Source organism: Mauremys reevesii, linkage group 15 (assembly GCF_016161935.1).
Source record: "Mauremys reevesii isolate NIE-2019 linkage group 15, ASM1616193v1, whole genome shotgun sequence".
Lineage (NCBI taxonomy): Eukaryota > Metazoa > Chordata > Testudines > Geoemydidae > Mauremys > Mauremys reevesii.
Genome location: NC_052637.1, coordinates 8,151,469 through 8,170,140, shown reverse-complemented (window position 1 = coordinate 8,170,140; position 18,672 = coordinate 8,151,469). Strand labels below are relative to the sequence as shown.

At 48.3% G+C, this 18,672-nt stretch overlaps 1 protein-coding gene across 1 annotated transcript; it reads right to left on the bottom strand.

The window, feature by feature from the left end:
- Window positions 1-753: 753 nt before the first annotated feature.
- Window positions 754-18,510, bottom strand: LOC120383935 (zinc finger protein RFP-like). The gene is made up of 8 exons (XM_039502262.1): window positions 18,458-18,510; window positions 14,902-15,323; window positions 13,991-14,086; window positions 4,464-4,694; window positions 4,136-4,158; window positions 3,369-3,484; window positions 2,749-2,778; window positions 754-1,826 (listed from the first exon to the last, which is right to left on the bottom strand). The coding sequence occupies exons 2-8, from the start codon at window positions 15,316-15,318 to the stop codon at window positions 1,306-1,308; spliced, it is 1,434 nt and encodes a 477-aa protein (XP_039358196.1). The 5' UTR covers window positions 15,319-15,323; window positions 18,458-18,510; the 3' UTR covers window positions 754-1,305.
- Window positions 18,511-18,672: the final 162 nt, after the last annotated feature.

Below are 18,672 nucleotides of genomic sequence, written 5' to 3'. Positions count from 1 at the left end.
TACGTCGACTGTTACTGGCCTACTGAAGCCTTCCCACAATGCCCCACACCGACAATCCAATCGATACAAGTGCTCCTGGTGAGAGAGCCAGTGCCTTTCTTTTCTCTTCTTTTAATTTTAATTTAAGAGCAGCTACACTAGAAAGAAAAGAAAGAAAGATTAACTCGTGGCCACTGCTGTAAGCTGACAGAGGTCCATTTAAGTCAAAGAAGCTACACTGATTTACTCCCCCTGGAGCTCTTGCCCATTCACACCCATGGAGCAACACCAATGTGCAGCAGAGGGGGATCTGGCCCCTCTTTGAATGAGATGGGCACCCACTTAGTGGCAGGGATGAATTTGGACCATTGCCCTTTTGTAGAGTAAAATGGCATCCTCTGCACAGCATAACCTTGCACACAGTGTATGTGCAAGGTCTCATCAAACAGACGATGATGCCCTTTTGTTTCTGAACGCGGCCAGTAGAGGTGCCGCACAACTATGCATGTGACCCTGGTCTATAAAAACTTTGGACCAGTAACTAGCTCCATGTCACTGTTTGTCTGAATGCTTGATGCGCCCAGACTGGGAAATTTCGGATCCAACAGACACTGGGTGAAAGCATCTGAATGTGGCCTAGCAGAGACATGATCATTACTGTTGTTGCAATTCCAGAGGGGTTACTTTACTTGCAATTCCAATGGCGTATAACTCACCTCGATCCCACTGAGCAGGTCAGTAAAAAGCAAACAAACCCCACACTGGTGAAGCAAGTAGTTCTGATGGCTTCTCGGTTTATTGATATATTTTACCAGCAGAAGACAGGAGAAATCATTGTGAGACAAAAATTTCACCAACTTTACAGCTGTGAAGATACAGAATCCACTTCGTGAAAAAACAAAAACGCCTGCAGCAGCCAATGAGCATGGGAACCATAAAACACAACCACCATGGGCTTGATATAAAAATACCTTAGTTAAATTCTAGAAAACACTCATCGAAAGTGAAAATTAACCATTTTCTCCTGCCCCTCCTCTGCCCCAAAGATTTGCCACCTGTACTGTCCTCCCTCACCCAAGACAACTCCTCTTGCTCTCTGACCACGCAGAATGCTAGAGTCCTCTGGGATCATAGCGAGATCATAGAGATCAGTGACAAACAGGCTGGTCAATGTCCCTGAGGGTTGGGTGGTTTTGTTTGGTTGGCTTTTTGGAGGGGGGAGAACAGGTCACAGGCCCACTTTAGATTCCAGGGTGTAGAAATGAGGGTGCTAGAGGCTAGAGAAGCCCATTTCATGGCTTGCAGGCAGATAGATAACCCTGTGCATCAGGAACAGAGTCTTAACTCGGTTTCACGGTCCCAGAAACAGAACCAAGGGCGGATTCTCTCCCCATTGAAAGACGCTGGTGGGAAAGTGAAGATCGGGGTCTTGTTGTCAATACTGAAAAATGCCACCTGCCCTTTGTCACAGCAAAGACACACCCGGATCCTGCTGGGGACCCGGCCCAGTGACACTGTGGTCTCAGAGGAGATGCGAGCCTTATATTGATCCCCATGCAACCACTGCACAGCCCAGATCCCCTCCTCAGGGTTAAAACTCAACCCCACCTTCCTCCTCACAGACTCTCTGGCCACCCCCACAGCCCAGCATCGCCCACCCCCCATCTCCACCTCCCAGCAATGTCTCCCCGAGGTGAATCCCTCACAGCCCAGCACACAGGGCTCAGTGTCAAATCTCTCAGGGTTGTTGGGCACTTGCTGACATGTGTCTCTCCATTTCAGCCGTTTCCGATCTTCAGACATGATGAGTTGGCGATGAGCCGTATCTGGATCCAGAGTCACAGTCACTGGGGAGAGAGAATCAGAGCATCAGGGGCCGATCTCGGCCCTGGGGGAGGTTGGGACCATTTCTCACACTCCCCAGCAGCCCCGTCCTGGCTGGGACCCTCCCTGATTTCCTGCCTCTCTGTCCTGGGTCTCAGGGAGCTGCCTCTGTGCTGGGGCTGAGCAGGGATTTCACCGCGGCTCCCACCTCCCAGGGCCTAGAGGTGCTGTTATAGCTGCAGATTCTGCATCTCCATCTCTTCCCTGGCTGAATCTCCCTGCTCCCCGTGCTGTGGCTCCCCACTCCCGGCAGCAGGGACAGTGCAGGGTGGGGCCGGCAGCAGAGCCTGGGGTGCGACCAAAGGGGCATAAGCCTCAGCTGCCTCTTGAGGAGATACCCCCAGTCAGAGGTAATCAAGGAAGCAGCGGAGAGGGGAGCACGAACCCCAGTGCAGCTGGGACAAGGGGCGGAGGCAGTAGCCCTGGGTGGAAGCAGGCGGGAGGGAGCTGGTGGGTACATCAGAGCAGGGCCCCCAGTCCATGGTGAATGGGAGAGGAGGAGGCCTAGCTGGCAACCCAAGAGTCCAGCGGGAAGGGAGAGGTGGGAGCCACAAGGAGAGACAGAGAAGGGGGCAATGTCCTATGGACACACCGAGGAAGGGTCAGACCAGGCACCAACCCCCTCAGCATAACAGAGGAGTCAGAGCCCTCACTCAGTCAGTACATTGCACACCAATTAAGGGGTTAATAATATATTGGAGTGCTTAAGGCCAGCCCCCTTACCTGCAGTGCTCACTCTCTATGGATGGGGGCCTCTGTTTTGTTCGATCTCAGAAGCTTCTTCCTCAAGTGAATCCAGTGCCACAAATACACACTGTCCTTTTCCCTCAATCCATCTAAAACCCCACCCATTCCACTACCCCTTTTTGCCAGAGATCCACTTACTTGCTGTCTGCAATTCAAACATCAGAGCGTCTAGGGAGGAGAGGGAGAGAAAGAGATTACATGGTATCAAAATTATGTTTCATACAGGATTTCTACAATTAATCAGAATAACTATGCTTTAGTTCTGGGCCACGAACAGAGGGGAAAAGGTGGGGAGACCCAGAGAAAGAAAGAAAGTGTAAAAATATAGTGTAAAATTTGCCTATGGAAGTGGGCCAGTATCAGGCTTCTGGACCCCTTTCTGCACTAATAATATGGTTATAAACATGGCTTAAGTGGCCTTTAGTGTCTCTCACCTTTCTACAAGAAAAAATTCTTAGACAGGTCAGACTGGAATGAAACAAAATCAGGACAAGAAGATGGAGCCCTTTGCATTAGCACAGAATTTATCTCAACCAAGGTCTTTGCAGTCCTCAAGAATTAGGGCAAACAAGGTGACAATGAATCACATTCGGACTATTGTTGTTTTTCCATAAATCTCTTGTGTAGTGGCAAAATTTGTTTAGCTAATTCAAAACTTTGTCTATATTTCTTCCATCTTCTTAAATTGGGTTTTACATTCGCAGGTAACATTCACAGGGATCAGACTCCATTTTCCTTTTTCAATCCCTGCTCAATACCTTGGAATTTCTTCAGTGTCTCCTTTAATACAATGTTTTTCTGGGTAAAATCACCAAGACGCTTTGCCAGATCAGGAGAAATCGCCACTGGCTGCTGGAACTTCCCCTTCTCGCACCTGGAGAGAAACAGAATTATCTAATTGATTGTAAATCACAATTTTATCCACATTTCAGATGAATTTCATGCCCATGAAAGCTGCTGGACTGCAGGGCCTAGAGGTTGGATTGTTCTATGTATCCCGGCCTCAGAGCAGGTACCGCTCAGGCAAGGGCAGCACAAGCTTCACCTGCAGCGGCCCAGTTTTTTTCCAGCATGACCTGGCGAGAAACGACATCGAGGGGAAGTGGAGCAGGCAGATGGGCCAACAAGCTGCATTGACTCCACTATGCTTTGTGGTGTAAACACTTGCCCAGTCAGAAATGGATGGAGACCACTAACCCCAAATTACCTCACGCAGGACGCCAAACAGACACAAGCTGGACATATCTGAACACTGCTGCTCTGGAAGGGTCCATATTCCCGTTCCCCGGGACACAAGAGATTTAATAGATCTATTCTGGTCTATTAACCTGCCCCTATGCTTCATCATCTCAGCGTCTCAAATAAAGAACATCAATCCCAGGAGTAACGTCAGCAGAGGGGAGATTTGGATCTGAGGTGTGACCCCTGCCCCACACAGTTGGCCATGGTGCCCTGAGGAGATGTGGGCCTCAAGACCCTCCCCCACACAGTGACGTTTCCCTCAGAGTGAGACGGAGCCATGTACCTGCTCAAGTTGCTTCTGACATCCTAGAGAGGGGGAGACAGAGAAAAAAGAGCTCCGTTACAAGTGATATGGAAGCTGTACAAACCCCTAATCAAGAATAATAAAACAGAAGGAAGTGGTAGTGATCATAAACCAGAGATTTCACACTTTAACAGTACAGTTCCTAACAATAAAATAAGGTAACATTAAGCGAGAGCGAGAGAGAGGATTCCTATGTAAAAACTAGAAACAGTGAATTTCATTGTAGCGTTAGGATTCTGCACTCCAAGCCACATGGGTCTCCCCGTTCATCCATTTCCCAAATATCTCCAAGGCTCTGAGGTCTCACCTGCAGGAATTCACTCGCTGGCTGCTGGCACTTCCCCTCCATCTCACTGATCAGCTCGCTGAGACGGGAAATCTCCGCGGAGACTTTGGTGATATTTTCACCCTGCAGCTTCACAATCTCCTTCTCCAGCTCTCCCAGCTGGGCCAGCAGGAGTCGCTCTTCTTCCTCCAGAAACTGGTGCAGCTGCTTAAACTGAGACACAATTTTCTCTCTCTCAGCTTCTGTCTTTCCCTGTAAAGAAGAGGGACAAACAGGGAAAGGGCACATCATGGACACATGGACAGGCAGGGGAAATTTCACACAGCCCTGCGTCAGCAGGAGGGGGAATTTCATTGCAACCTCTAAGTATTCAGCACCTCAAAAACAGACAGAAACTTTCCCCATTTGACCAGAGAGAATATTTTCCTAGAAAGTCCCAACTTGCCCTAAATTCCCTTCCCCTCTGACATGGTTTGTTTCTGTTGTGATCAGTGACCTCTGACAATCTCAGTCCTTCCAGCAGTAGAAAGGGTAGGACTCCGAAGTACATGAGCAGAGACTCCTGAGAGAGACTGAACGGGGTAAAGAAAAGACAAATTAAAATAAGAAAACAAACCAAAACTCCCAAGTTTCACTGAGGAACTTCCTGATATTCACATGCCCCGGAAGGATGCCCAGCCCCACCTCTGAAGAGACATGAGAATTCAGTGCCTAAAAGCTAACTGTGTTAGTGCAGAGCTCAGGATCTCTAGTGCACAGGGGCGGCTCTAGGAATCCGGCCGCCCCAAGCAGGGCAGCACGCCCCAGGGGGCGCGCTGCCGGTTGTCGGTCCCGTGGCTCTGGGGGACCTCTTGCAGACGTGCCTGCGGAGGGTCCGCTGGTCCCGCGGCTCCGGTGGAGCTTCCACAGGCATGCCTGCGGGAGGTCCACCCGAGCCGCGGGACCAGCGAACCCTCCTCAGTCATGCCTGCGGGAGGTCCACCGGAGCCACAGGACCAGCGCACCCTCCGCAGTCATGACTGCGGAAGGTCCGCCGGAGCCGCCTGCTGCCCTGCCGGCAAAATGCCGCCCCACGCGCGCACTTGGTGCGCTGGGGTCTGGAGCCGGCCCTGCTAGTGCAGCCCCAGAACATAAACTTATACCATGAAATCAAGAATAAAGCAAAGACAAACTGTCATAGGTTTATTCCCCACTTTGAACTTTAGCGTTCACAAGATGGGGACCTGCATGGACTCCTCTAAACTTAAATCCTAGTTTAGATCTGGTCTTTGCTTCCACCAGCCAAGCTTTTAGTGTCTGGCACACTCCCTGTTCCGCAAAACTTTCCCTGGGGAACACAGATTCAAACTTCTTGAATCTCAACACCAAGGGAAATAAAGCATTTCCCCCTCCCTTCCCCTAGTCCTTGGGAAATATACGTTGATTCAAACTCCTTGAATCAAACAAAGAGGGATTCACTTTTCCCCCCTCCCCTTCCCCTGAAAATCCAAACAAGGGAAGAAATCAATCAAGTTCTAAAAAAGATTTTATTAAAGAAAGAAAAAAAAGTACACTATCTCTGTATTACCAGGATGCAAAAATACAGGGTCTAACTTATAAACCTGGAGAGGCTTTCCCCCCCCTCCTCCTTTCTCAGAATAATCAAAGTAACAGCAAACAGAAATAAAGATATTTCTTCAGCAAACACACAATTGCAAATGTAGAAAATTAATTATAAGGCTAGTCCACCTTTCTAATACTCACTAAACTGAATAGAAGAAAATACTTCAGGAAACCTTGGAAAACTTGAAGATATGTCTGGCCTCTCTTAGATCCAAAAAGAGAACGACAACTCAAACAAAGAACACAGACAAAGACTTCCCTCCACAGAGATTTGAAACTATCTTGTCCCTTGATTGGTCCTCTGGTCAGGTGTTTATCAGGTTACTGAGCTTGTTAACCCTTTACAGGTAAAAGAGACTTTAACCCTTAACTATCTGTTTATGACACAAACACAGCTCTGAAATCAAGGGAATGCAGAGTTAAGGTCACGCCTCCCACAACACACTGCCACACAACCTTAACTCTGCCCTCTTTGGCACAGCTGCCTGCTACCGCTATGCACACTGGCTTGAGATGCAACTGTCTCCTGGAGCATGCTCACATCACTTTCCCACGTGCATATCCGAGATGTATGCATATTTACAGAGACTGAAAGACCCTTTAATAACTTCTAAGATGCTGCTTCCCTGGTGTGGCCCAATCCAATTAGACCCAGCTCAGTTTGGGGCTGATCGGTGCTATGATCTGAGTCATAGGCGGGCACAGAAAAGTTATGAGAATGGGAGACAAATTGAATGTCAGGTTCTTTTCTTCTGAGCCCTTCACCTCTGCATCCCATTGGCCATATGACTCCTGATTCGGTCCAATAACCCTGTCTCAGGCCTGGATGGGGCACAGTGATTTCCCAAGACAAGGTCAGGATGCAGGTGGGTTTTAGAGCCCTGTGAAACCATCAGCGCTTAGCATGAGAGCTTGGCTATCACTCAGCTGTTGACTCTCTAGTGCTCACCTATAACAGAGAGAGAGACAAGGGGCTGAGGTGATATCTTTGATTGGAGCAACTTCTGTTGGAGAGAGAGAATCTTTCCAGCCACCCAGAGGTCTCCAGCCCAGGCTTGAAGAAGAGCTCTGGGCAGTGTGCAAGCTTGTCCCTCTCACCAACAGAAATTGGTGCAGTCAAATATCTCACCTCTCCCCCTTGTCTCTCCAATATCCTGGGACCGACACAGCTTCAGCTGCACCTTATAGCGCACCTTATAGCGCAAACTTTTTGGCCCAAGGGCCACATCTGGGTGGGGAAATTGCATGCAGGGCCATGAATGTAGGGCTGGGGCAGGGGGTTGAGGTGCAGTGTGTGGGAGGGGGATCAGGGCAGGGGATTGGGGTGCAAGAGGGGTGCGGCAGGGGGTTGAGGTGCAAGAGGGGTGTTAGGATACAGATATTCAGGCCTGTCTGCATAGGCCTATACTTTAAGAATTTAGGTGTATTCTTATCACTTAGCTAGTTATAGGGGTATAAAAGAAAGAATCAAGATCACTGCCTGTGTAATGGCCTTCTCTTACTGTGACAGGCTAAGGCCTTCAGCTAAGATGTAGTTAGGCAGCCATAAGCTGGGAAGTGTATGGTCACATCCACACATTCCAAACTAGTCACATTGAAATAAGGTGCTATTGGGCTATTAGGAATATAATCCTGCCCTGATATTCCTATCACCTCCAGAGAAAGGGAAGAGCCTAGAAGATGTAAAAGGAAACTTATAGTTTAATAGCATCCTGTCTGGTAAGAACACAGCTAGAAAACCCTTATGTTTGTATAGATGTAGTTGAGAAATCCTCACTTCTGTATTGTTTTGTATGTTTATTTGCATGGTCTCTGTCTGGTTCTGTGATTGTTTCTGTCTGCCGTATAATTAATTTTGCTGGGTGTAAACCAATGAAGGTGGTGGAATATAATTGGTTAAATAACCATGTTACGATATGTTAGGATTGGTTAGTTAAATTTCAGTAAAATGATTGGTTAAGGTATAGCTAAGCAAAACTCAGGTTTTACTATATAGTCTGCAGTCAATCAGGAAGAGGGGGGGAAATGGGAACAGGGACTGGGGATGAGGAAATTGGGATCATGTTTTACTAAGGGGGGAAATGGGAACAGGGGATGGGAACAGAAACAGGGACACAGGCAAGGCTCTGTGGTGTCAAAGCTGGCAAGGGGGACACTAAGAAAGGAAACTGGAATCATACTTGCTGGAAGTTCACTCCAATAAACATCGAATTGTTTGCGCCTTTGGACTTCGGGTATTGTTTCTCTCTGTTCATGCGAGAAGGACCAGGGAAGTGAGAGGGTGAAGGAATAAGCCCCCTAACATCTTGGTGCTGGTGACTCGGATGCATCGCGTTGGATAGGTGAGTGGCAGCCTGTAAGTCCCCCTCCCAAACAGTCCGTGTAGCTGCTTGGAGGGGGTATAGTGAACTCTCGTGATGGTAGTTGTGGGTTCTGGCAAGCTAGGGTAAAGGATTTTTTGGATAAATGGATAAGGAAGAACCAGGGCCCCATACCAGGTGCAGGGGTCAGCCTGGGATGAGATTAAAAAGGAAATGGAGGAAGTGTTAGGGGACCCAGAGGGATGGGGGGTGGCTGAGGAGCTCACCCTCCTTTGGTATATGGGTAATGGAAGAAGATCCCTGCCCATGGGGACTGGATGCCTTCCAGGGAAAGGAGGCAGTTCAGTCCACTTGTGAGAGGTTTGAAGTAGGGCAGCATTATGGGAAGCTGCCAGTAATCTTTCAAGTTTGGTGCTGTTTCAGCAGGGGCTGCTGAAGTGTTGTAAATTAGTTAGGGTGGTTAAAGGTGATTTGGCACAACAGGGTTTAGAGTCAGAAGCAAAGTTAACAGACCACTCCTAGAGACAGGAGCTGGGACTTGGTCCTGGGCAAGTGAAGGAAAAAAAGAAAAGGTTTTAAGGTGGAAAATGGCAGGGTTTGCAGGAGCAGGTAACAACCCCCACTCTTCTCCCAGAGCCAGGATGAGAACCTGGGAGTGAGGGTTCCCAGCTGTTTCAACCCAGGGAGCCTACTCTTGGTTCAGAGATATCTAGATTCTTTTCTTCCTTCTTTCCCTCAGTTTACTTAATTTGCTGCTGGTAGCCTGTACTTTAAACTGACCTATAGGCTTAATTGGTTTCTTTCCACCTCTTCCCCCTGCCTTTCCACAGTTTTGTTTTTCTGAAGTTTTAATGGAGGGTTCTTTGGATACTTATGTGAAATGTTTTTGGGTTTCATTTGTTTGTTTTTGTTTTGGACAAAGTATGACAGGTCTGCTGTATTCCACTGGAATTTTTGGAGGAAAGATCCATGGGCAACCATGGAGACAAATGTTTTACTGCCTTTTTAAACAGTCTCAGGATAAAGACAGCACAGGTTAAGGCAGCTGTGTGGCAATAATTGTACTTAGTGGCTAAGTTGTTAGAAACAAAGTGCACTACCTTAAAGAACTAAATGTAGGAGCAAGTAATTTAAAAAAGTAAGTTAAAAGTTACAAATACCTTTTTGCAAAAAATAATAATACAGGGTTTGGAGGAAATTAAACATTTGGGAGTTGTGAAAATGGTACAGGTAACAGTTGTGAAGATGTTAAAGGTAACAGTTGTGGTGTTACAAAAAGAAAGTTTTTGGTTTCATAATAAAACCCAGTTATATAAATGTAACTGTATGTGCAACTCTGTGCAGTCACATTGGATGGAAGCTTGGTAATTAAATTATACAGGGGGTCAGGTAGAGTGGCTACCACCACCACTATGCTTCTGTCCCCAGAAGGCTTTACAGCTATTTTGAGAGAAAATGGGCCCTTTTCCCCCAGAAATGGTCTATAGGAGACTGCTGCAGGCAGCAGGTGGAGGATTAATCTGATCAAAATTATTTGACTATTGGGTAATGTAATCAAAATCACTAAAGGAATGTCAGGGGTTTCTATTGGAACTTAACTTGACTGCCCCTGGCTGTCTCTGATTGTACAAGATGGGAGTGTAATCGGGGTACAGTTGTGTAAAAAGAGTAATCACAGTGCAAGGGATGTTAGACAAAATAGAATTGTGTGTGTGCACAGAAAAGGAAAAGGGGAACAATGACGGGAACACTGAGCCTTGGGGTGGCTCTGGGACATGGGACTGTCACTTTGGGGGTGCATGAAAACTCTGGGCATGGGGGAGCAGTCACACCTTGTGTAAAATTAATATGGCTGATATAATGGAGGTTAAACTATTTCCCAGGACATGTGCAGTGTATATTGGACAAGGGGTAAAAGAAATACAAACAAAACATGGTACTTAATTAAAATCCTGCTAGGACTCCAAAAGGAGCCATAGTAGATTGTGCTTCTTTTTCAGATCTGTGCGTTTTGGAGCAGGAGATGAAAGTGAAAAGTAATCAGAACTCTGGTGGAAGTGGAATGTGTCCCTTTTAAAACAGTCTCTGAGCTGCTGATAGCTTTGAATCCAGAGGCAAGCCAAGAAAGCCTCTGTGTGGATGCAAATTACCTAGCTGATGGGGGAAGAAGGAAACTGCCCTTTGCAGCACAAAGAACCTGAGAATAATGAATACATCTGGTCAGCAAACAAGCTACTAGAAGACTCAAATTATGGCCCTCCAGAAAAGGGAGGTGGAAAAAAAAAAGTCAAGCCTGAAAATAAGGGGGACAGGTTAATCCTAAGGGGGGCGGGGGGAAGAGAGAGAGAGAGAGAGTGTGCGCACACGCAGAGTAGAAATCTGAAGCTGTCTCTCAGCTATTACCTGAGAATAAACGTAGATCTTGGTACAGCAAAGAAACTATTGCAAACCTGGTCTGTTGTACAAGAGGGGAAACTGAGGCACACCACCTCATAAATGACCAGTGAGTGGGGTAATTCACTAGCCTGACTTTAGAACAAAATAAGGACAGCCTGGAGGTAATTCTTCTGTTTTTCCTGCAATTAGCAAGGAAATTTGTAAAAGGAATTGGTATTATTATTAAGCAATAATCTGTCCCCACCAGGGGAGTGGAAATTGTTTCTTTTGTTTTTTCAGACACTCTACAAGCATGCTGGCGCTAGCAAAAAAATAACCCAGAATACCATAAATCTGTTTTGTGTTGTTTGTCTGTAATGTTTGTCTTGTTGCTGGCATGACGTGGGTTCAAAAGGCTGACCTGGGGGGAAGGGGAGATGTGTATGGGAATGCAAAATGCTCAGCTAGAAGGCCAGCACCTGTGTAATGGCTACTATGGTGCCTGGAAATAAAACAGCAACTAAGGTGGGCCCTACAAGACCTATGGGAATAATAAGGGGAGGACCTCACTGGGAATCAGTGGAGGGGTGTGTAAAACGGTGTAAATCAAAGAAAATGTTTGGCTGTGCCCCTCTCCTATGACTATGCAGGAGCAGAATCAATGGCCTATGGCAAGGGGTGGACAATTGGGTGTACTGTGTATGAGGTGTTTTGCTAAAAATGTACATATTCCTGGGGGCACAATTACACCAGCCCCCAACCAAACTACACACCTCTGCATGCTGCTATCTGGACTTTGGTGCACAAATGGATCTGCAAATCTTATTGCTGTGAATAATCTAACCAGGGCATACGGCCTGAATCCATACCAAGTGGTTAAGTTGGTTTGGACAATAACCCATTTCTCTGTGGACATTCAATGGACTTATAATATGGACAAAAGCATGTAAAACCTACAGGGGCAGCTTGTTGCAGCTGCCAGCAACTGGACGCATTAAGATCTTAACCCTGTCGAAGGAGGAGAGGGAGTGTTTAGGTCGCGGCTCGGACGTTGGACCATACTGCAGTGGTCAGGACTCGGTGTTGCTGTCCATTGTATATTGTTAACAGTACTTGTGTTACGCTGCATATGCAGATAACCTATAAGTAATGTAGTAAGCCCGCCCCACCCCGCAGTGTGCAAGACAACCTGGACCCAACCTTCTCGGGCCCAATATAATGGGAAGTCTGGGACACTAATTGGAATAGGTGTGGTATGCCCATACGAGAGAAGGTGCAGGGCACTCTACTACACAAGGGGCAATGGGACAAATGGAATATCGACACCTTCCACCTTGATGCCTGGCCCTATCAGGAAATGTGTCGCCATATATCCTGTGCTTTTCCAAGGATACCTGGGCAGGAGGATCCCAAAAGAAAAAAAAGGGGGTGGAGTGTTAGGATATAGACATTCAGGCCTGTCTGCAAAGGCCTATACTTTAAGAATTTAGGTGTATTCTTATCGCTTAGCTAGTTATAGAGGTATAAAAGAAAGAATCAAAATCACTGTCTGTGTAATGGCCTTCTCTTACTGTGACAGGCTAAGGCCTTCAGCTAAGATGTAGTTAGGCAGCCATAAGCTGGGAAGTGTATGGTCACATCCTCACATTCCAAACTAGTCACATTGAAATAAGGTGCTATTGGGCTGTTAGGAATACAATCCTGTCCTGATATTCCTATCACCTCCAGAGAAAGGGTAGAGCCTAGAAGATGTAAAAGGAAACTTAGTTTAATAGCATCCTGTCTGGCAAGACCTCACTTATCAATAGACACAGCTGGAAAACCCTTATGTCTGTATAGATGTAGTTGTAAAATCCTCACTTCTGTATTGTTTTGTATGTTTATTTGCATAGTCTCCGTCTGGTTCTGTGATTGTTTCTGTCTGCTGTATAATTAATTTTGTTGCACGTAAACCAATGAAGGTGGTGGAATATAATTGGTTAAATAACCATGTTACGATATGTTAGGATTGGTTAGTTAAATTTCAGTAAAATGATTGGTTAAGGAATAGCTAAGCAAATCTCAGGTTTTACTATATAGTCTGCAGTCAATCAGGGGGGGAAGGGGGAATGGGAACAGGGACTGGGGATGAGGAACTTGGGATCATGTTTTACTAAGGGGGCAAATGGGAACAGGGGATGGGAACAGAAACAAGGACACAGACAAGGCCCTTTGGTGTCAGAGCTGGAAAGGGGGACACTAAGGAAGGAAACTGGAATCATACTTGCTGGAAGTTCACCCCAATAAACATTGAATTGTTTGTGCCATTGGACTTTGGGTATTGTTGCTCTCTGTTCATGCGAGAAGGACCAGGGAAGTGAGAGGGTGAAGGAATAAGCCCCCTAACAAGGGATGCAGCAACGGATTGGGGTGCAAGAGGGGTGTGGCTCGGGGCTGAGGGTTGGGGTTTGAGGTGCAGGAGGGTTTTGGGGTTCGGGCTCTGGCCCGATGCCACTTACTTGGAGAAGCTCCGGGGTGGCAGTGGCGCGCACCGGGGCCAGGGCAGGAAGCGGCTGGCACCACATCCCTGTGGCCCCTGGATTGGGGGGGGGGGGGCAGAGGGCTCCGCACGCTGCCCTCGCCTGCAGGTACCTCCCCGAAGCTCCTATTGGCCGCAGTTCCCTGTTCCTGGCCAATGGGAGCTGCGGGTGGCAGTGCCCGCAGGCGAAGGCAGCACACGGAGCCCTCTAGCCCCCACACACACACTGGCCGCAGGGACGTGGTGCCGGCAGCCCCGCGGGTCAGATCCAAAGCCCTGACGGGCCACATCCAGCCCGAGGGCGGTTTGCCCACCCCTGGCATACAGCGAAACACACACTGTGTACAGACACAAAGATCAAGCCTGAAGCCAAGCCGAACAGACCTCTCTGATAGCTGGGGATGGACTATGAACGCAGCCTTGGCACTGCTTGAGCTGAAGGGAGGAGGTCGGGCCATGACCCCACATCCCCTCCATCATGGGCAGAGGGGAGCACAGGCTGCACTTGCTGCTTTATTCGATCAACATCTGCCCTGTCCCAAGGCTGGCCAGAGCCCCTGGGGAATCTGTCCTAGCCCCAGAGCCAGGCAAGGAGTCCCAGTCCCACTCCAGCCCACAGAGGGGAACAGAGAGAGACACACACACAATCCCAAATCATGGCCCCAGAGACGCACAATCCTCCCACACATTCATCCCCACGACCCTCCTGGGTAACAACACTTGGCTCCTACCAGGTACTGTAAGCTTCTCTTCTCTCCCGTCAGTTTCCATCCCAGCAGCTTTTCTCTCTCTTTTTTCAGAGCCTGCAATCGGGTCTGAAATTGTTCCTGGGCAAAGACAAATGGGAGGAGCGGAGGGGTGTTAATTTTTTTTTCTTTTGAAGCTTGAGGAGCAATGATTCCCCCTCTCCCCCTGCAATAAGGTTGCTGCAGGGATTTACGTTTCCAGCTTATTTACAGCAGCTGGCCAGGAGAGCACCCACATGGCAACTCAGGCCAGGCCACAGATGCTGCAGAAACTGGGGGAAAAACAGCAGGTAGCAGAGGAGAGCTAGTTCATTCTGACACCTGGGGGCTAGGAGCACAAACTGGGTTTCATCATCTGTCCACCAGTCAGGAGCTCTGACTACACCACTGCCTCACCTCACATCCTCAGCATCTTTTTGGGACCAAGAATCAAGTTATTTCTCCATTGGTTTGAAAGGACTGAAGCAGAGCATGGGAGGATAAACTCCCAGAGTCTGACTGAATCTTTTCAAAGATCTCAGGATTTTAGAATGGTGGGGGCTGGCAGTGCTGGTTCTGGTGTGTCCCGCTCAGCAGGAACGTGGGTTGGAACAGAAATATTAGCTGAGGAAAAGGGCATCACAAGAGAATGAATATTTTCCTCCACCCACTCCTGGAAATTGGTCCTCACGTCAGAGCAGAGATCCATGTGTAACATTCTAAATCTTTATCACAACACTGTAGTTAGCAAAACAAAAAACAAAAAACCATCCTTTATGACAGCAGGACATAGGAGTTCTGCGACACTAGAAGGAAACACAAACATTGGAAGTCTGGGAACCCACAGTTATGGCCGCAGGCTACATGATGTCTGCATGAGCAGCTGTACTTTGGGATGCTGGGCAGAGATTTCCTACCTTGTACTCCTGGGCAGCCTCCTCTATGGGAACCACCGTGTGAGATCTGTGAGCCTTGGATTTATCACACACCACGCAGATGGGGGTTTGATCCTCCCCACAAAAGAGTTTCAGAGCTTCCTGGTGCCTCTCACACATTCTCTGCCCCTCGGGCTCTGTCACCACCTGGAACCTCAGTCGTTTCACTAACTCCACCACGTTCCCCAGCTGTCTGTTGGGGCGCAGGTTTCTCTGCTGAGCGGTTTCTCTGCACTGGGGGCAGGAGACGTTTGTCTCTGACTCCCCCCAGCACTGGCTGATGCAGGCTCGGCAGAAGTTGTGCCCACACTCAATAGTCACCGGGTCTGTGAAATACTCCAGGCAGATGGGACAAGAAAGTTCATCCCGGAGACTTTCTGCAGGGCTCTCTGCAGCCATGGCTCCTGGCGGGAAGGGTAACAAAAAGTTACTTTCAATTCCCAGCTATCTGGGCCAGAAATTGGGTGTCTCCCTTCCTGGCTGTCTCATTGGCTGAGCTAGAATTAGCTGTGTCTGTGAGTTCTCCCAGCCCCTGGGGGCTCTGATGAGAAACGGGGCCCTCTCTCTGCTGGGAGGAGTGCTCATCTCAAAAATAAATACATGAAAGGTGAGTTAAAAAGTTGCTTACCATATCCCTTATTTTTATTACTAGGGCACATTTTTAAAATAGCGAGTCTACTTCAAACGGCAATTCATTCCCTCTCTGCCTGTGTGCATACAGCCACCATATAAAATGCAGCAAAGGAAGAGGATGGAAAGGTTGGGGGAGGTTTGGAAGCCCATGAAGCATGTAAACACAATAAAGAAGTGGAGGGATAGCTCAGTGGTTTGAGCATTGGCCTGCTAAACCCAGGGTTATGAGTTAAATCCTTGAAGGGGCCATTTAGGGATCAGGGCAAAAATCTGTTTGGGGATTGGTCCTGCTTTGAGCAGGGGGTGGGACTAGATGACTTCCTGAGGTCCCTTCCAACCCTGATATTCTATGAACATCACTGGGTACTGCTGAATTTCCTTCCTCCAGGTGTTCAGAGTGGGGGTGGTGTCTGTGCCAAGCATGATGGGCCCAGAAGTCAGCCCCTGCAAGACCATTGGGCCTCCTTTGCCTAGTGGTACAACTTCTGGAATTTCTTCCCCTTTGTCTGGCATTGCTGCTCTACTCTGTCCTACCTCAATGTCTGGCTCGCCTTTGAAATGTGGGAATAGACACCTTTAAGTCAGCGGGGATTCTGTAGCAGGGCTTGCACTGCTCCCCACCCCAACACAGGCTGAAGACATCTACTCCAGGGTATCACGACTCAACCCATGGACTGGGACCAAAAAATGGATCACCAGAATGTTTCAAAGGGTCGCATGGCAGCTCCTGTCTCATGGGGCTGGCTGGGCTCAGCTCCCTCCTCCAGGCACCGCAACCTCTGGGGTCCCAGCACCACTCAGTTTGGCCCAGCCATCATGGTAACAGGAGTCTGGGTAGGCCAAACCTGAGTGAGTGGCCCTGCAAGCCCATGAGCCAGGGCACAACTCCACTCACACAGATTGGGTCCAGTCAGGGGGGGAGGGGAGGAACCCAAGCAGCGCTGTAACCCCAAAGGTTGCAACGCCCAGAACGGAGAGCCAAGCCCAGCCAGCCCCACAGCACAGGAGATGCAGGAGCCACCACTATGCGGTGAGTGCCTGGCTGGACCCAACCCCCCCGGAAGGGCAGGATCTGACCAAAACCACCCTAGAGTCTCCACTCCCAGACTATTTACTGGGTCACAACAGGCTAAAACGTTGACAAATGGCTCCTGAGCCCAAAAAGGTTGAGAACCACTGGGCTAAGACTCCTTTCCTGGACCAGATGGCAACAGGACCTTTAGCTGGAGCAACAGGTGGGCTGCAGGAACAGAGGTTTTTCCAAAACACACGGGCTAAAGTTGCAGGAGTGGGAGGTTCCAGCCACTGTGACCCCTTAGCAGGAGGGTTCCAAATTGTGAACGGAGCAGTCACCCAGGCAGCCACAGGGACATTGCTGGAGGGTTGTTTTTGCTGGTACCCGTCCTGCAGCCCCCACACCGGCGTCAGACTGGACGAACAGGGCCAGGAGAGGGCTTATGTCATTTGCAGAGGTGGTTTTACATCGGGGTTTTAGTGACAGGACTCAAAATTGAGCATGGAGGCGGGCAAGGATGTGCCAAAATAAGGCAAATGTTACTGGTAAAGCTTTGGCGAGTAGGCCTACATTAAGGCTGCGCACCTGCTTGGTGTGTGGAGCAGCACCATAACTGTTGTTTTCATTAGCCTCTACACGCCACAGCAGCCACTTCCTCACTCACATGCTTAGTCTGTCCTATGATAACAGGAGTTGAGTGTTACCACACCAGGGCCTGGTCTACACTACGCGGTTGGGTCGACATAAGCTGCCTTGCGTCAACGTGGGTGTGGAAGTGTCTTCACTTAAATTCGGCTCCGGCTGACATAAGTGCCTCTCTACGCTGACATAAGAACACCACCGTCGCGAGTGGTTTCATGTCACAGGCGATGTAGTTAGGTTGCTTACGTCGACTGTTACTGGCCTCCAGGAGCCATCCCACAATGCCCCCTACTGACAATCCAAGCGATACAAGTGCTCCCGGTGGGAGAGCCATTGCCTTTCTTTTCTCTTCTTTTAATTTAAGAGCAGCTACACAAGAAAGAGAAAGAATGAAGCTCCACTGATTTACTCCCCCTGGAACTCTTGCCCATGGAGCAACACCAATGTGCAGCACAGGGGGGTCTGGCCCCTCATTGAATGAGAGGGGCACTGTCATAGGTTTGTTCCCCACTTTGAACTTTAGCATCCACAAGATGGGGACCTGCATGGACTCCTCTAGACTAAAATCCTAGTTTAGATCTGGTAAAGCTGCCACCATCCAGGTTTTTACTGTCTGGCACACTCCCTGTTCCCCCAAACTTTCCCTGGGGAACACAGATCCAAACTCCTTGAATCTTAACACAAAGGGAAATAATCCATTCCCCCCACCCCTAGTCCTGGAGACAGATACCTTGATTCAAACTTAAAGGTAATAATTGGAGATATACCAATCTCCTAGAACTGGAAAACCTTGCAAGGTCATTGAGTCCAGCCCCCTGCCTTCACTAGCAGGACCAATTTTTGCCCCAGATCCCTAAGTAGCCTCCTCAAGGATTGAACTCACAACCCTGGGTTTAGCAGGCCAGTGCTCAAACCACTGAGCTATCCCTCCCTACAAACTTCTTGAATCAAACAAAGAGGGATTCACTTTTCCCCCCTCCCCTTCCCCTGAAAATCCAAACAAGGGAAGAAATCAATCAAGTTCTAAAAAGAAAAGATTTTATTAAAAGAAAGAAAGTACACTATCTCTGTAACACCAGGATGAAAAATATACAGGGTCTAGCTTATAAACCTGGAGAGGCTTCCCCCCACTCCTTTCTCAGAATAATCAAAGTAACAGCAAACAGAAATAAAGAATTTCTTCAGCAAACACACAACTGCAAATGCAGAAAATTAATTATAAGACTAGTCCGCCTTTCTAATACTCACTGTACTGAACAGAAGAAAATACTTCAGGAAAACTTGGAGAACTTGAAGATATGTCTGGCCTCTCTTAGATCCAAAAAGAGAATGGCAACTCAAACAAAGAACACAGACAAAGACTTCCCTCCACAGAGATTTTAAATTATCTTGTCCCTTGATTGGTCCTCTGGTCAGGTGTTCATCAGGTTACTGAGCTTGTTAACCCTTTACAGGTAAAAGAG